The 19269-nt window shown below is 42.3% G+C and overlaps 1 protein-coding gene across 1 annotated transcript in view; it reads right to left on the bottom strand.

Moving 5' to 3' along the window:
• LOC133567910 (collectin-12-like) overlaps window positions 1–19269 on the bottom strand; it is a 109571-nt gene that overhangs the window by 20093 nt on the left and 70209 nt on the right. The window contains exons 10-17 of the mRNA XM_061919525.1: window positions 19210–19269; window positions 17552–17636; window positions 17403–17478; window positions 14345–14440; window positions 14130–14276; window positions 12259–12349; window positions 9804–9996; window positions 9430–9524 (exon numbers count right to left, since the gene is read on the bottom strand). The exon at window positions 19210–19269 is cut by the window's right edge and continues 48 nt beyond it. Coding sequence (XP_061775509.1) covers window positions 9430–9524; window positions 9804–9996; window positions 12259–12349; window positions 14130–14276; window positions 14345–14440; window positions 17403–17478; window positions 17552–17636; window positions 19210–19269 — 843 coding nt within the window. The remainder of the gene's footprint in view (window positions 1–9429; window positions 9525–9803; window positions 9997–12258; window positions 12350–14129; window positions 14277–14344; window positions 14441–17402; window positions 17479–17551; window positions 17637–19209) is intronic.

The raw sequence follows: 19269 nt of genomic DNA, 5'->3' as shown, positions 1-19269 counted from the left end.
CCGAATCCTTTTGGTTGACGTGTGTGTGACGATTGCTGACATTTTCTTCGTCTCTTTCGCGAATGAGATAAATAATATTAGTTGATATTTTATGGTAATGAGTTAATAATTTCACACGTAAGTCTCTCCGACTCCTCTCTGAGCTGCTACCTTATTGTGGTAGAGGAGTTTGCGTGTCCCAATGATCCTAGGAGCTATGTTGTCTGGGGGCTTTCATGCCCCCTGGTAGGGTCTCCCAAGACAAACAGGTCCTAGGTGAGGGATCAGACAAAGAGCAGCTCAAAGACTTCTATGGAATTACAACAAAATGAACCCAGATTTCCCTCGCCCGGACGTGGGTCACCGGGGCCCCGCTCTGGAGCCAGGCCCGGAGTTGGGGCACGATGGCGAGCGCCTGGTGGTCGGGCCTGTCCCCATGGGGCCCGGCCGGGCACAGCCCGAAGAGGCAACGTGGGTCATCCCTTCAATGGGCTCACCACTCATAGGAGGGGCCATAGAGGTCGGGTGCATTGTGAGCTGGGCGGCAGCCGAAGGCAGGGCACTTGGCGGTCCGATCCTCGGCTACAGAAGCTAGCTCTTGGGACGTGGAACGTCACCTCACTGGGGGGGAAGGAGCCTGAGCTAGTGCGCGAGGTAGAGAAGTTCCGGCTGGATATAGTCGGACTCACCTCGACGCACAGCAAGGGCTCTGGAACCAGTTCTCTCGAGAGGGACTGGACCCTCTTCCACTCTGGCGTTGCCGGCAGTGAGAGGCGACGGGCTGGGGTGGCAATTCTGGTTGCCCCCCGGCTCAAAGCCTGTACGTTTGAGTTCAACCCAGTGGACGAGAGGGTAGCTTCCCTTCGCCTTCGGGTGGGGGGACGGGTCCTGACTGTTGTTTGTGCTTACGCACCAAACAGCAGTTCAGAATACCCACCCTTTTTGGGTACACTCGAGGGAGTACTGGAAAGTGCTCCTCCGGGTGATTCCCTTGTCCTACTGGGAGACTTCAACGCTCATGTTGGCAACGACAGTGAAACCTGGAGAGGCGTGATTGGGAAGAATGGTAGCCCGGATCTAAACCCGAGTGGTGTTTTGTTATTGGACTTTTGTGCTCGTCACGGATTGTCCATAACAAACACCATGTTCAAACATAAGGGTGTCCATATGTGCACTTGGCACCAGGACACCCTAGGCCGCAGTTCCATGATCGACTTTGTAGTTGTGTCATCGGATTTGCGGCCTTATGTTTTGGACACTCGGGTGAAGAGAGGGGCAGAGCTTTCTACCGATCACCACCTGGTGGTGAGTTGGCTGCGATGGTGGGGGAGGATGCCGGACAGACCTGGCAGGCCCAAGCGCATTGTGAGGGTCTGCTGGGAACGTCTGGCAGAGTCTCCTGTCAGAGAGAGTTTCAATTCACACCTCCGGGAGAACTTTGAACATGTCACGAGGGAGGTGCGGGACATTGAGTCCGAGTGGACCATGTTCCGAACCTCTATTGTCGAGGCGGCTGATTGGAGCTGTGGCCGCAAGGTTGTTGGTGCCTGTCGTGGCGGTAATCCCAGAACCCGTTGGTGGACACCAGCAGTGAGGGATGCCGTCAAGCTGAAGAAGGAGTCCTATCGGGTTCTTTTGGCTCATAGGACTCCGGAGGCAGTGGACGGGTACCGACGGGCCAAGCGGTGTGCAGCTTTAGCGGTCGCGGAGGCAAAAACTCGGACATGGGAAGAGTTCGGGGAAGCCATGGAAAACGACTTCCGGACGGCTTCGAAGCGATTCTGGACCACCATACGGCGCCTCAGGAAGGGGAAGCAGTGCACTATCAACACCGTGTATGGTGCGGATGGTGTTCTGCTGACTTCGACTGCGGATGTTGTGGATCGGTGGAGGGAATACTTCGAAGACCTCCTCAATCCCACCAACACGTCTTTCTTTGAGGAAGCGGTGCCTGGGGAATCTGTAGTGGACTCTCCTATTTCTGGGGCTGAGGTCGCTGAGGTAGTTAAAAAGCTCCTCGGCGGCAAAGCCCCGGGGGTGGATGAGATCCGCCCGGAGTTCCTTAAGGCTCTGGATGCTGTGGGGCTGTCTTGGTTGACAAGACTCTGCAGCATCGCGTGGACATCGGGGGCGGTACCTCTGGATTGGCAGACCGGGGTGGTGGTCCCTCTCTTTAAGAAGGGGGACCGGAGGGTGTGTTCCAACTATCGTGGGATCACACTCCTCAGCCTTCCCGGTAAGGTTTATTCAGGTGTACTGGAGAGGAGGCTTCGCCGGATAGTCGAACCTCGGATTCAGGAGGAACAGTGTGGTTTTCGTCCTGGTCGTGGAACTGTGGACCAGCTCTATACTCTCGGCAGGGTTCTTGAGGGTGCATGGGAGTTTGCCCAACCAGTCTACATGTGCTTTGTGGACTTGGAGAAGGCATTCGACCGTGTCCCTCGGGAAGTCCTGTGGGGAGTGCTCAGAGAGTATGGGGTATCGGACTGTCTTATTGTGGCGGTCCGCTCCCTGTATGATCAGTGTCAGAACATAGTCCACTCCCTGTATGATCAGTGTCAGAACATAGTCCACTCCCTGTATGATCAGTGCCAGAGCTTGGTCCGCATTGCTGGCAGTAAGTCGGACACGTTTCCAGTGAGGGTTGGACTCCGCCAAGGCTGTCCTTTGTCACCGATTCTGTTCATAACTTTTATGGACAGAATTTCTAGGCGCAGCCAAGGCGTTGAGGGGTTCCGGTTTGGTGGCCACGGGATTAGGTCTCTGCTTTTTGCAGATGATGTAGTCCTGATGGCTTCATCTGGCCGGGATCTTCAGCTCTCACTGGATCGGTTCGCAGCCGAGTGTGAAGCGACCGGAATGAGAATCAGCACCTCCAAGTCCGAGTCCATGGTTCTTGCCCGGAAAAGGGTGGAGTGCCATCTCCGGGTTGGGGAGGAGACCCTGCCCCAAGTGGAGGAGTTCAAGTACCTAGGAGTCTTGTTCACGAGTGGGGGAAGAGTGGATCGTGAGATCGACAGGCGGATCGGTGCGGCGTCTTCAGTAATGCGGACGTTGTATCGATCCGTTGTGGTGAAGAAGGAGCTGAGCCGGAAGGCAAAGCTCTCAATTTACCGGTCGATCTACGTTCCCATCCTCACCTATGGTCATGAGCTTTGGGTCATGACCGAAAGGATAAGATCACGGGTACAAGCGGCCGAAATGAGTTTCCTCCGCCGGGTGGCGGGGCTCTCCCTTAGAGATAGGGTGAGAAGCTCTGCCATCCGGGAGGAGCTCAACGTAAAGCCGCTGCTCCTCCACATGGAGAGGAGCCAGATGAAGTGGTTCGGGCATCTGGTCAGGATGCCACCCGAACGCCTCCCTAGGGATGTGTTTAGGGCACGTCCAGCTGGTAGGAAGCCACGGGGAAGACCCAGGACACGTTGGGAAGACTATGTCTCCCGGCTGGCCTGGGAACGCCTCGGGATCCCCCAGGAAGAGCTAGACGAAGTGGCTGGAGATAGGGAAGTCTGGGCTTCCCTGCTTAGGCTGCTGCCCCCGCGACCCGACCTTGGATAAGCGGAAGATGATGGATGGATGGATGGATGGAGTCTCTCCGGAGTATATGTGACGCAAAAGTATATTTCAAACTATGAAAAAAACTAAGACTTATAGTCCGATGTTTTGATATTGAAAAAATTCTAACTTTGAGCCACATCCTAAAAGACATTAAAAATACAATTTCAATAAAGGGAAAACAAAAACAATAAATCGTGAAATGTTATTTTTATTTTTCTATTTTCTTTTGTTATCTTTTGTATATGTTATTTCTTCTGTTTTTTTTAAGGTAGTTTTGTTTCAATTTCTGAATTGATGTTTGAAAAGTATAGCAAAAAAATATTCCTATGTACATATTTCGAAAAACTAGAGACATCTTTACTTGTATGTTTCAATTGTTTGACTGTTTTATCACACTGTTGTTGAAAAAATGTTAAAAAAAAAAAAGGAGCTGTGATTGGTCAGCTTGTTAAAGAAGACCTGCACTTTTTTTTTTAAATTTGCCTATCATTCACAATCTTTATGAAAAACATTGAGACGGATGTATTTTTTTAATGCATTCTAGCTTGTAAATAAACATAAATAAAAGTCTGCTTATAGCCGAGCCAATGGGAGTTAATCTACTTTGCCAATAAAATCCAATAAAAAAAACATTCAAAAACCACCAACAATACTTTTCGTCATGATTTGAATATTAACCAAGTATTAGTGATATTGTTATAATAATAAACAATACTGCAGGCAAACTATTTATAGCGCTATAATGCGTGCCTTCTGGTACCCTGTGGGTAATTTTGCAGGACGGAAGGGCACTGACGTGATAATGCATTTATTTTTCCTAATATTTTCGGGAGCTAGTGGCTGATCTACCTTCAGACTTTGTTGTCACTCACTCTCACTTGCTCTCAAATGAGTCCATTGTCTATTGGTCACCCTCTCGTGTTTGGCTGACTGTTGATTGTGAATGTGCATGGTTTGAAATGCAGCGGAGCTTGTTCTTTAAATGTAAACATAGCTGACGATTACCCTTATTTATTAGTAGCTGTCAGAATTGTGGTCACATTTAAAATGAGCTTAAATAGATAGATACATAGATAGATAGCACTTTTTTGATTCCTTCAGGAAAATTTAAATTCCAGCAACACTGTACAGAGTTGAGATCAATTTAAATAAAAGTAAAAAGTAAATAATGTGGGTTTAAATGGAAACAAAATAGAGAAATATTACAATAAGAATAAAAAATAAAAAAGCAACAATGGGAATAAAAATATAACAGTAAAATAAGAATATAACAAGACAAAATAGGCAGTAGTGACCATGTTATGAAAACGTATTGCACTATTATTGTTTTGCATCCCCTGTCATCCTAGTACCCCCCGCCCCAGAGAGGAGTTGTACAGTCTAATGGTGTGTGGGACAAAGGAGTTCTTGAGTCTATTAGTCCTGCACTTAGGATGAAGCAGTCTAGCACTGAACAGGCTCCTCTGGCTACTGATAACACTATGCAGAGGGTGACTGGCATCATCCAGGATGCTCACTAGTTTGTCAACAGTCCTCTTCTCTGCCACTGTCCCCAGTGAGTCTAGTTTCATTCCCATTGTAGAACCGGCCCGCCTGATCAGTATCTCAAGTCTGGAGCTGTCCTTCTTAGATGTACTGCCCCCCCAGCACACTACCATGTAGAACAGAACACTGGCAACCACAGACTGGTAGTACATCCACAGGAGTTTTTTACACTAAGTAACTTTTCCACCTTCTTAGAATATTTTCATAACTTATGGGATGATACTTCGATTTTCAACTAATTGAATGACACCTCTGTCATGGCCTGAGGGGGTCTGTATCGCTTTCACAGACACAAAGCTATTTTGAGGAGGCAGGCAGGAACCCTGCTACACAAAACAATACAAATGTGCTGATTTGCTTCATGGCATATGTCACTCCCTCTTCCCCTTTCGTTGCAAAGAAAGAAATCGATGCGAACGCCTACGTGCAATTACTGCTCTCATGGCAAAAGGTACAAAACAAGATAAAAAACGAAAATAAATCAAAAGTTTTTTGGAGACCAAAAAAAGGGAAGCTACCCGGATAAAAGGACAGTGAAGGATCAACATTGGCCTGGCTTTCACTCTCTGGTGTGAGCTAAAAGAGAAGGAGGGATTTCATACCGACACTACCATGGTGGTTCCTGCTTTACTAGTGAGTACCTTTTGATAATCAAATCAAAACGATAATGTTAATTTTAGCTATCAGAAATTTGCGTGGTAAAAATAAAAAGCCACCAGCTTGATAAGTCGCAGGTCTACACTGACACGACCAGCCACGCAAAAAAGTCAAATGAACTGTATAAAGAAAAAAAAAGAGGCAATGACTGCAAAACGCAAGTACCGTATTTTTCTGACTATAAGTCGCAGTTTTATACTCAGGGGCGACTTATGTGTGAAATTATTAACACATTACCGTAAAAAAATCAAATAATATTATTTAGCTCATTCACGTAAGAGACTAGACGTGTAAGATTTCATAGGATTTATGGATTAGGAGTGACAGATAGTTTGGTAAAGGTATAGCATGTTCTATATGTTATAGTTATTTGAATGACTCTTACTATAATATGTTAGGTTAACATAGCAGTTGGTTATTTATGCCTCATATAACGTACACTTATTCAGCCTGTTGTTCACTATTCTTTATTTATTTTAAATTGCCTTTCAAATGTCTATTCTTGGTGTTGGGTTTTATCAAATAAATTTTGCCCAAAAATGCGACTTATACTCCAGTGCAACTTATATATGTTTTACCATCTTTATTATGCATTTACGTCAGGTGCGACTTATACTCCGAGAAATACGGTATAAAGTTGGAGTAAAATATGTAAGTTCCTACAGTGGAAAGATGATACATACTGAACCACTGTGGTATTATGGTTATCAGTTTGTATAGTTGTAATAGTAGTTTCTGACGATTTACGAAGCTATGGTCTTCATTCAGGCAAAACACTACCGCTTTTGTCTGCCAAAATTGAATGTTCTTAAGTGGGGCTTTAATTGTGCAGCCCTGCTTTTAATGCTTTTTAATGACCCGCAGAAACCATGTGTTAGCATATTGTCAACAATAAATCAAACACACAAAATGTAAAAATGATGGATGTCAAAGGTGTCAATTGTGATGAGATAAAAAAAATCCACCCAAAGGACCTCCCAAGTGGAACCAACCCACGTCGTTCCTCCACAACCTCAATTGGGTATTGGCTGGTCATGAAGAATTAATTTGTAAACCTCTAATAAGAAATTCTAGTTGGCAAAAAGGAACTAAAATAAAAATATATACATTTTTTTTTAATAAAGAAATCTTTGAAGGCTGTCCCATACAACACATATGGAAAATGGGAGGACTTTTTTGACTGCCCGTTGCCGTGGGATGCCATATTCAAACTAATCTACAAAACTACTATCGATGTGCAAAACCGTTATTTTCAAATTAAAATTATTTATAACTTCTTACCCACGGGGAAAATGTTAAAACTATGGAATATGACTGAGTCAGATGATTGCCGTTTTTGCTGTCAGGAGTCTGAATCCACCCTGCATTTGTTTTGGTATTGTCATATTGTGTCTTCTTTTTGGGTGGAAGTTGAAAAAACGTGTTCAAGGATTGGTTTGTTTATGAAGCTTGATGTAGTTTCTGTTATTTTAGGAGAGTTCATTGACAAGCATGACTTAGTCAATTTAATTATAGTACTTGGTAAAAGGTTTATTTTTAAGGCCAAGAATAGACATTTACTTAGTATTACTTTCTTTAAAACATTTATTCAGTATTTTTTAACTTTAGAAAGATACATGATTGACAACGATAATGATGCCAAAAAACATGAAAAAAGATGGGAAATCCTTAAAGGCTTATTGTGAAAATGTAATAATGTTTATAGATATGCAACAACAGCAACATATATGTTATCCGTTATTGTGTTCCCTATTTTTGAGTGTACAAAATGAAGGTTGAGTCTGACTTGGACATAATATGCACTATACACAAATACTTTTTATGAAAATGTAATTTTGTCTATAACTTATATGCAATCTGTTGTTTCCCTAATTTTTGTTCTTGTACATGGATGAGGGTGTGTGTTGCTGAGCCCGACTTGGACATTATCTGGACTGGACCTGGTTTTAAAAACCTTTTAGACAAGTCTAATTCCATTAACAACCTGGTCTGGTGAAGATAAGGTTATTTTTTTTATAAAATGAGATAAAAAATAAAATAAAATGAGATAAAAAATAAAATAAAATAAAACATTTCTTGGATAAAAAAGAAAGTAAAATCATATAAAACAATTATATTATAAATAGTAATTAATGATAGTGTTAGTGGACCATCAACACACACAATCATGTGTGTTTCAGGGACTGTGTCCCTTGCAGACTGTGTTATATATGTTGTGGGAACCAGAATTTTGGTAGCAGAAAGAAACAACCCTTTTTTGTGTGGGTGGGTGTGGATGAGTGTGAATGGGGGAGGGAGGGGTTTTCTTTGGGGGGTTGATGCACTAATGGAAAGTGTATCTTGTGTATTTTTATGTTGATTTAAAAAAAAAAAAAAACATTTCAAAAAGCACTCTTTTAAAACAACGTTAATTCAAAATTTCGGAGAAAATTTGTTAAAGGGGAACATTATCACCAGACCTATGCAAGCGTCAATATATACCTTGATAGTGCAGAAAAAAGACCATCTATTTTTTTAACCGATTTCCGAACTCTAAATGGGTGAATTTGGCAAATTAAACGCCTTTCTGTTTATCTCGCTGGAGGCGATGACGTCAGATTGTGACATCGCCGAGGTAACACACCCACCATTTTCATTTTCAACACATTACAAACACCGGGTCTCAGCTCTGTTATTTTCCGTTTTTTTGACTATTTTTTGGAACCTTGGAGACATCATGCCTTGACGGTGTGTTGTCGGAGGGTGTAACAACACTAACAGGGAGGGATTCAAGTTGCACCACTGGCCCGAAGATGCGAAAGTGTCTGCCGCCAGACCCCCATTGAATGTGCCGGAGTGTCTCCACATTTGACCGGCGATGCTAAGGCAGACATGGGACAGAGATGTATGGATAACCTGCAGATGCATTTGCAACGATAAAGTCAACAAAATCACAAAGGTGAGTTTTGTTAATGTTGACTGCCAGCTAATCGATGCTAACATGCTACGCTAATCGATGCTAACATGCTATTTACCGGCGGTGCTAAAGCAGACATGGAACAGAGATGTATGGATAACCTGCAGATGCATTTGCAACTATATTACGTTTCCTTCCACCCACATTTAATGCGAAAAAAAACACTTACCAATCGACGGATTTAAGTTGCTCCAGTGTCACAAGATGCCAAAGTCCTGATCGTTTGGTCCGCACATTTCACCGGCGATGCTAACGCAGCTATTCGGCCATGCTATGGCTATGAATAGCGTCAATAGCTATTCGCTCAATAGCTTCAGTTTCTTCTTCAATATTTTCATACTCCAACCATCTGTTTCAATACATGCGTAATCTGTTGAATCGCTTAAGTCGCTGAAATCCGAGTTTGAATCCGAGCTAATGTCACTACATCTTGCTGTGGTATTCCCATTGTTTGTTTACATTGGCAGCACTGTGTGACGTCACAGGGAAATGGCCAGTGTCTTCGCAGAGAGCCGAAAATAAGGCACTTTAAAGCTTTATTAGGGATATTCTGAGACCGGTAAAATTTTGAAAAAAACTTCAAAAAATACAACAAGCCACTGGGAACTGATATTTATTGTTTTTAACCCTTTTGAAATTGTGATAATGTTCCCCTTTAAACAAGTTATATTTCATCACTTATTTTGCTTGCAAACAAGCTATAATGGAGTGTGTGAGTTTGTAATTGTACATACTCATCTCAGGCTCAGCGGTGAGGTCAGCAGTGACAAAGTTGGAGGGGAACAGCCCCGCCCCTTGATACGTCTCCCCCTTCCACCAGTTGGGGTCACTGCATTCAAGAAAGCAGAACAGGACATCTTAGTCAGGAGACAATGTAACAGTGGTCATCCTGCACAAGCCAGACTCAAACTTGTGACCACAAATCACCACTGATCTAGAAGAGTCAGTGTCTAGTGGCGCTAGCCAATGAGCTCATCGCCCTGGACAATGAGCTCAGCTCTTAAGGCGGGAGTGAGGTTGACACAACGTAGTATATCACAAGGCACACTGTTGCTGCTGTGTGAGTGTGTGTGTGTGTGTGTGTGTGTGTGTGTGTGCGTGGGCTTGCCTGTCATCTAGGATAGTGATGATCTCCCCCGACTTGAAGGTGAGCTCGTTGTCCTCGGCGGCCTCAAAGTCGTAAATGGCGCGGACCTTCCTGCCATCAGACTTGTGTGAGGGCAGCAGGCCAGAGGTGTTGGGGTAGAGGCTGGACAAGGACGTCTGAGGTTGTCTCTGCTCCTTCAAGGACAGCTCAATAGCTGCATGTGGTGCAAAAAAAAAAAAAAAAAAAGAGTGATGACACATTTAATCAAACTCAAGATCAGAGAGACATGTAAAAGGCAAGGGTTTTTAACCTTTTTTGACCAGGAGCCCCAAATGTTCCACTACCGAGGGGCTTACATAAATATTAACACTGAATTAGTAATCCATCGATTTTTTACCGCTTGCCCATTTTGGGGTTGCATGGGGTGCTGGAGCCTATCTCAGCTGGATTTGGGCGGAAGGCGGAGTACACCCTGGACAAGTGGCCACCTCCTCCCAGGGCCAACACAGATAGACGGACAACATTCACACACGAGGGACCATTTAGTGTTGCCAAACAACCCATCCCCAGTTGCATGTCTTTGGAGGCGGGAAGGAGCCGGAGTACCCTGAGGGAATCCACGCAGTCACGGGGAGAACATGCAAACTCCACACAGAAAGATGCCGAGCCCGGGATTGAACTCAGGACCTTCGTATTGTGAGACACATGCACTAAACCCTGTACTCCACCACGCTGCCCCTGAATTAGTAATCTTACTCTTAATTTGAAACTAATGTAATAATTATATCTAACCTACTTACAATTAACAATCTTGTCAAATGACATAAAACTAAGGGTGTAACGGTACGTGTATTTGTATTGAACCGTTTCCGTACGGGGGTTTCGGTTCGGTTCGGAGGCGTAACGAACGAGTTCCACACGGACATATTAAGTAGCGCACCGCACGTTGTGTAAACAGTGCACACCGAGGCACCATGAATTGGTGAACGTGGACCCCGACTTAAACAAGTTGAAAAACTTATTTGGATGTTACCATTTAGTGGTCAATTGTACGGAATATGTACTGTACTGTGGAATCTACTAATAAAAGTTTCAATCAATCAAAAAAAACAACAACACACAGCATGCTAGCAGCGACCGAGCTACGATAAGACTGACCATACCTCCTCTTTTCACCGGATATGTCCTCTTTTGCGGAGCTGTCCGGGTGGAGTTTCTTAAATGCCTCAAGTTTGGGTTGCGTGTATTTTTAATGTACGTTCAGAGTTAAGAAGGGGGTTGAAAACAAAACACATTGTGTGCGCAGCAGCATTCGTGAGGGAGGGGCAAAGACAGCGAGAGAGTTATGATAAACGCGCATGTGTCGCCAGGCTCTGCTTTTTACCAATCGATTTCAGTTTTTTTTTTTTTTTTATTATCTATAGCTTGGGGGTCAAAAGTGTGACCAGGAGGCAATTTGCGGCCCACAGCTAATGTTTTAAAAGCCCAGGGCATATTCTAAAAATACTATTAAAATAAACAAAAATATAAACATAAGTGAAATAAAAAAGCTTATATGCTAAATGTAATTTACAAAAGGTTGCAACGTTGACTAATAAAACAAAACTTTTTTTCTTTCAAAACTGCTCAAAACATATTATTGAATCAAAATCAATGTTATTATGAATTATTGACCTATCCAAGTTTCCGTTTACGTCACATCAAATATTCCACTTGGAAAAATATTTTTGGTGGAAGATTTTGCAAATTTGGTAAATAAATAACCCAAAAATGTATATATTGTTGTTTTCTTACTGTACTGAAATGAACCGAACCGTGACCTCTGAACCGAGGTTTGTGCCGAACCGAAATTTTTGTGTACTGTTACACCCCGACATAAAACCATAAGTTAATCACAAAGATTATTATTTATTTAACACAAACTTTAGGCTTACGTCAGGCAGATTAAAAAATAAGTAGTAACCAATTATACTGCATAAGAATGTACTCATCAATACCTGACGGAAAATACATTTACATAAAATGATGATAAACTAAATAAACAATGAATTTGTCTCTAAACTGTCAGTAAAATTGTAGGGCAAAAGAAAATACAGCTTGCCCACTTAAATTTTTGGACCAGAGATTGATATGAAACTGATATATTTGCCGGCCTTCTAGGGGGGTCCACGACTCAACAATTGCCCAATTGTTAAGAAACATAGATCTTTAAGACCTGCTGCTTGTTGAAAAAAGTACTTGGTTTTATGCAAGTCTCCAAAAGTTGTGTCTTTTTTAAAAAAACAGAGAGGTTTGACCCTATAAATTGTTTACAGTGAGCCCTCCTGCTCTGTGGTCTTTATTCTCTGGCAGACCAGGTGTATACCAGATGGAGGAAGCTGAATTCAAGTACCATCTTCTGTGTGAAGTCATAATATCATAATGTGTTTATGAAAAGGGGCAAACAGGTATTTTGTTTGTACGTTTTTTACATTACCTTTGGCCAAGTCTTCTTCTTCTTTCTTGTTTGAGGAATTTGCAGGATCCTTTGCCACTAATGCAGGACTGGCTTTAGCTTGCTCTGCAGCCTGCAAGACCATGGTCATCACATACTGTACATGTCTGGATATAAAACATATACCGTATTTTCCGCACTACAAAGCCCACCTAAAAACCTCAAATTTTCTCAAAAGCTGACAGTGCGCCTTGTAATCCGGTGCGCCTTACATATGGACCAATATTGAGCCACAACAGGTCTCGCAACTACGGTAAGCAGCCGCCGACTTAATTTTCCCCCATGCCGTTTCTGTGTGTTTATGTAAAGACTCCAAATTGGCTCCTAATAGGAGACAGGCTTATGACGCAGAGTTTAAACTCAAGGCGATCAGTCATACAGTAGAAGAAGGGAATAGAGCAGTAGCGAGAGAATTTAACATTAACATCAGCGACACTGACTCGTTTAATGACGACTTCGACGAGACGGATGCCGTATTCGCCCAACTGTTTGATTCAGACACTGAAGAAGAAGAATTTGAGGAATAACTTAATAAAGTGAGCTTTACATGTTTATTTTGTGTGTTGTGTTGTGTGACATTATCCTTTGAGCAACGTTGAGTTATTGATATATTATTGCTTTGCACTATTTCGAGTGTTACTATATTGTGATTGCATTAACGTTTGATTTACCGTAACAGTATCAGACGTTTTTTTTACGTGTTTATTGAATCGGGGAAAATAATAAAACAGCTGTTTATTCATTTTGGGAGTGAACGGAGTTGTCAGAACGCTGGTTTGTAATCTATTAATAAAGTTTGACTGACCTATCTGACTGTTTTGTTGACATTTCCTTTAGCGCAGCTCCATCTGAAGCAGGGGTGTCAAACTCAAATACAGAGTGGGCCAAAATTGAAAACCGAACAAAGCCGCGGGCCGAGGTTGAACAAATTAACCTTTTAATAGGGACCCAAACAAGTTTTGCATTAAATATTGAACAAGCAAGGCTTATATAACTTTATAGTGACATGCAAAATCGAGTTTCAAATAATAATAATAATCAAAAAATATCAATGGCATATCAAAATTTAAATAAAAACTGAATGCCTCTTTTCGGCGGCGGGGTTTGGTGATGGCGGGGGTTGTATATTGTAGCTTCCCAGAAGTTAGTGCTGCAAGGGCTTCTGGGTATTTGTTCTGTTGTGTTTATGTTGTGTTACGGTGCGGATGTTCTCCCGAAATGTGTTTGTCATTCTTGTTTGGTGTGGGTTCACAGTGTGGCGCATATTTGTAACAGTGTTAAAGTTGTTTATACGGCCACCCTCAGTGTGACCTATATGGCTGTTGACCAAGTATGCATTGCATTCACTTGAGTGAGTGTATAAGCCGCATATATTATGTGACAGGGACAGCACGCTGTTTGTATGGAGGAAAAGTGGACGTGGCGACAGGTTGTAGAGAACGCCAAAGGCAATGCCTTTAAGGCCCACCCCCAATATTGTTGTCCGGGATGAAATTTGGGAGGGGCACTGTACTTTGAGTGTCTTCCGGCAAAATCGGGAGTATTAGCGGTGAATGCGGTGTTACAGCGGCAGGCCAGTTCTAATGTTAGTTTGATATTGCCTCAAGGGCCAAATTAAAATACACAGCGGGCCAAATTTGGCCCGCAGGCCAGAGTTTGACACCCATGATCTAAAGGATGCATAACCTAACCCCAGCCTCTACTGTAACATCTATTCTATGCGCCTTATAATACGGTGCGCCTTATATATGAACAAAGTATTAAAATAGGCCATTCACTGAAAGTGCACCTTATAATCCTGTGCGCCTTATAGTGCGGAAAATACGGTAATTAAACAATTTTTAAAAAATGACCTGCGAGCCCACAGCAGGGAAGGTAACTCCTTGCTCTCGTAGATTTTTGATCATAGCCGAGATCAAACTGAGTTGGGGGTCACTGCGGAAGTCCTCTGCCCACTCCACCATCAGTGCCTTCAGCTTCTCACACACTTTGGGGTGGCCCTGAAAAAGTTATACAGCATCTTAAAGCTAACACAGTCAGATAAGAGGGTGCAGAGGTGAGGGGCTACCTTGTTTAGGACGTTACTGACTTCACTGGCAAACTCTCTGGAGCACACCTCCAGGTGGAAGATTTTGCCACAGTTGGAAACGCATGCACCCAGAAGCTGTGAGGACACACTATTAGCATTCGTTCATTCAGAAGGAGAAAAATACGCTTTTTAAAGTGGCGGGTGAAAGAAAAAACCTCAATCCTCATGGCTAAGTGTATACGCCTGCAGAATGAAACATTTCAAATAAGAAAACCACAAGCTTTGCTACACATCTTAAAATCACACTTGGACACACAAGGTTTACCCTAAACTACTGGTCCCCTACCTTTTTGTAGCTGCGGATTGGTCAATGCTTGATAATTTGGCCCACATCCCAGCCAGGGGGGGGGGTTTGTTTGGGGCGGATTATTTTTTTAGTCATGAAAAAGGTATTTTTTGGGGTTGGTGCACTAATTGTAAGTGTATCTTGTGTTTTTTATGTTGATTTAATTAAAAAAAATAAAATAAAATACAATTAAAAAAAAATAAAAAATTTAGAAAAAAATATTCTGCGGCCCGGTACCAATCGAGCCCGGTGGTTGGGGACCAGTGCCCTAAACTGCCAAGATACCTGTGGCGGTGGGGGTTTGGTTAAGGGTGTGTGGTCACCATGACTTCATCCAGTAATTTGCATTTTTGCTATTTTCTCAAAAAAGCTCAAATAATGTAAACATACATTTAAAACAAATATGTTATTAGTTGTGAATAATAGACAGCACATCTCTGTGTAATGTTTGCGTATTCCCAGTATGACTGATCTGATAATATGGGCAGTGTGCGAAAGTATTACTCCAGTGACGTCAATCTCCAAAAATAGCCAAAGGTATTCAGAGCGCAATATTCAAAATTCAAATTCTATTTCAAAATACACATGTCCATATGTACTTTGTTGTTTGCTACATTATTGCCAAATGTGAATATCATTCTTATTCTATGGTCACCAGGTTTTGAGCAAATTAACAACTTTCTGTTTGGCAAAACATTTCAAAATGTTTGTGTACGACACTTTGAGAATAAAACTTAATTTGTGTCAAAATAGTGTTTCTTTTAAAAGTTAATTTAAATCATTCAGTCACTACGCAACAAATAGCTGGGATAAACTTCCTGAAGATGTCAGACTTTCCCCAACTCTGACTACTTTTAAAATTACACTGAAAACGTTTATGTTCACCTTGGCTTTCAGCTAAATCTTTTAACTTTTAACGTCCGCACTGTTTTTATTTTTATTGTCTGCATTTTAATTTTGCTTTTATTTTCTTTCATTTCACTTTGTTGTCTGTGAAGCACTTTGAGTCTGCCTTGTGTATGAAAAGTTCTTTACAAATAAAGAGGCCTTTCCTTAAATTCTGCAAGTACATATTTTCACTGTAATTAATCGCGATTACATTTTTTGATCGTTTGACAGCACTTGTTTTACATAGTTTGCGGATTATATATACGATTGGATATGGTTTAATGGATACAATGAAACACAATTAAGCATATAAAGTCCATTTGTTGTTCTACTCTAACGAAACTTTAAAGCTGAGGACACAAAAAATGGTGCTTTCAAATTTACTTGCTATAAGAACTAGGGCTGCGAATCTTTGGGTGTCCCACGATTCGATTCAATATCGATTATTGGGGTCACGATTCGATTAAAAATCGATTTTTTTTTTCAATTCAACACGATTCTCGATTCAAAAACTATTTTTTTCCCGATTTAAAAGGATTCTGTATTCATTCAATACATAGGATTTCAGCAGGATCTACCCCAGTCTGCTGACATGATAGCAGAGTAGTAGATTTTTGTAAAAAGCTTTTATAATTGTAAAGGACAATGTTTTATCAACTGATTGAAATAATGTAAATTTGTTTTAACTATTAAACGAACCAAAAATATGACTTATTTTATCTTTGTGAAAACATTGGACACAGTGTGTTGTCCAGCTTATGAGATGCCATGCAAGTGTAAGCCACTGTGACACTATTGTTCTTTTTTTTTATTTTTATAAATGTCTAATGATAATGTCAATGAGGGATTTTTAATCACTGCTATGCTGAAATTATAACTAATATTGATACTGTTGTTGATAATATTCATTTTTGTTTCACTACTTTTGGTTTGTTCTGTGTCGTGTTTGTGTCTCCTCTCAATTGCTCTGTTTATTGCAGTTCTGAGTGTTGCTGGGTCAGGTTTGGTTTTGGAATTGGATTGCATTGTTATGGTATTGCTGTGTAGTTTGTTGGATTTATAAAAAATAAAAAAATCCCCTAGCGGGGTGTTTAAAATAGTCAGGAATTCTTATGGATACAAAGGATTCTGGGTATTTGTTGTGTTGCGTTTATGTTGTGTTACTGGGAGGATGTCTGTTTATTGCAGTTCTGAGTGTTGCTGGGTCAGGTTTGGTTTTGGAATTGGATTGCTTTGTTATGGTAAATCCCCCAAAAAATCGATTTTTAAAAAATGAGAATCGATTCTGAATCGCACAACGTGAGAATCGCGATTAAAATTCGAATCGATTTTTTCCCACACCCCTAATAAGAACTTTTAAACAGTCAATATTTTAGCATCAACAGACTGGTAGAAACAGTGACACTTTTTGAAATTGTTGTAAAACTAGTAAAATGAAATTATGTATTTAATGGGGTGAGTTCAAACTCGGGCTCGGGATCTTTCTGTGTGGAGTTTGCATGTTCTCCCCCATGACTCCAGCACCTGGGGATAGGTCCCTCCCACCTCCAAAGACATGCACCTGGGGATATGTTGATCGGCAACACTAAATTGACATTAGTGTGTGAATGTGAGTGTGAATGTTGTCTGTGTTGGCCCTGCGATGAGGTGGCGACTTGTCCAGGGTGTACCCCGCCTTTCGCCCGAATGCAGCTGAGATATGCTCCAGCACCCCCCGTGACCCCGAAAGGGACAAGAGGTAGAAAATGGATGGATGGGGTGAACAACTACTTAATTCAGACTCACGTAGCTGAACAAGCCAAAGCCTCAGAGATGTATTTGTATTCCTGTGTCGTGTTGTACGTTGGTGGCGGGCGTACTTACCGTGAGCGCCTGCATGGCGACATGGGGGTCCTTGTGATTCACTCTTCTCATGATGGAGCGCAGGCATTCTTTCGGCCTGCGATACATACAATTATCAAATGTGTGTTGACACATACAGTAGTATACAGTGAGTACAGTGCAACGCTAACCCAGTGCGCTGCTGTCCTATCTTATCACATATGTCCAAGATGAGGCCCCAGTCCTCGGCTGTGTTCATCTCACTGGTTGCTTTCTCTACGGGGGACAAAACAAATCATCATTTATTATCATCTATTGGGGCTCCAGTAATCTGGGATGCCCCCCCGGTAACAGTTTGAGATGCTACCTCAGTAAAAGCATTTAAGTCCCATCTTAAAACTCATTTGTATACTCTAGAGTTTAAGCAGAGCCCCCTTTTAGACCAAATGATCTGCCGTCTCTTTTCTACTCTGCCCCGCGTTATCTGTCCAAAGCGGGGACCCAGGGTGGACCACTCATCTGTGCATCAGTTGGGGACATCTCTGCGCTGCTGACCTGTCTCCACTCAAGATGATCTCTTGCTGGCCCCACTATGGACTGGACTCTCACTATTATGTGTTACATCCACTATGGACTGGACTCTCACACTATTATGTTAGATCCACTATGGATTGGACTCTCACACTATTATGTTAGATCCACTATGGACTGGACTCTCACGCTATTATGTTAGATCCACTATGGACTGGACTCTCACGCTATTATGTTAGATCCACTATGGACTGGACTCTCACAATATTATGTTGGATCCACTATGGACTGGACTCTCACTATTATGTTAGATCCACTATGGACTGGACTCTCGCTATTATGTTAGATCCACTTTGGACTGGACTCTCACAATTATGTTGGATCCACTATGGATTGGACTCTCACACTATTATGTTAGATCCACTATGGACTGGACTCTCACACTATTATGTTAGATCCACTATGGACTAGACTCTCACAATATTATGTTAGATCCACTATGGACTGGACTCTCACACTATTATGTTAGATCCACTATGGACTGGACTCTCGCTATTATGTTAGATCCACTTTGGACTGGACTCTCACAATTATGTTAGATCCACTATGGATTGGACTCTCACACTATTATGTTAGATCCACTATGGACTGGACTCTCACACTATTATGTTAGATCCAATATGGACTGGACTCTCACTATTGTGTTAGATCCAATATGGACTGGATTCTCATGTTTATGTTAGATCCACTATGGACTGGACTCTCACAATAACATATTAGATCCACTCGGCATCCATTGCACTGGTCGCCCAGGGGAGGGTCCCCACATCTGCAGTCCCCTCCAAGGTTTGTCATTGTCATTGCATTGGGTTGAGTTTTTTTCCTTGCCCTGATGTGGGATCTGAGCCGAGGATGTCGTTGTGGCTTGTGCAGCCCTTTGAGACACTCGTGGTTTAGGGCTATATAAACATTGATTGATTGGTCATAAGCAAGGGAAAGTACTGATGGACTTTTTTTTCTATCCATCTATTTCCTACCGCTTGTCCCTTTCGGGGTCGCGGGGGGTGATGAAGCCTATCTCAGCTGCATTCGGGCTAATTGTAAACGGTCAACTATGGAGGCGTTAAGGGTTTCTTTAATAATATTTTGATGACTTACTCTTACTCTTTTAATTGCGCGCTGCTGTCTTGCCTAACATCTTGTTGATATCCGTTTTAGTCAAACTAAAAAATCCCGCCAGTCACCCCAACACCGAGGTGTCAACAACACCCAGACACTAGCCATGTTGTTAGCATGTAGCGCGCTAGTAGCCACTCACCAACATCTTGGTCAAATGGGTTCGTCGTGAAGAGAGGCATCGCTGGAGCACACAGCACGA

This window comes from Nerophis ophidion, linkage group LG14 (genome assembly GCF_033978795.1).
Source record: "Nerophis ophidion isolate RoL-2023_Sa linkage group LG14, RoL_Noph_v1.0, whole genome shotgun sequence".
In the NCBI taxonomy this organism is placed as follows: domain Eukaryota; kingdom Metazoa; phylum Chordata; class Actinopteri; order Syngnathiformes; family Syngnathidae; genus Nerophis; species Nerophis ophidion.
The sequence above is the reverse complement of the archived record's forward strand: the minus strand, read 5'-3'. Positions and strand labels throughout refer to the sequence as shown.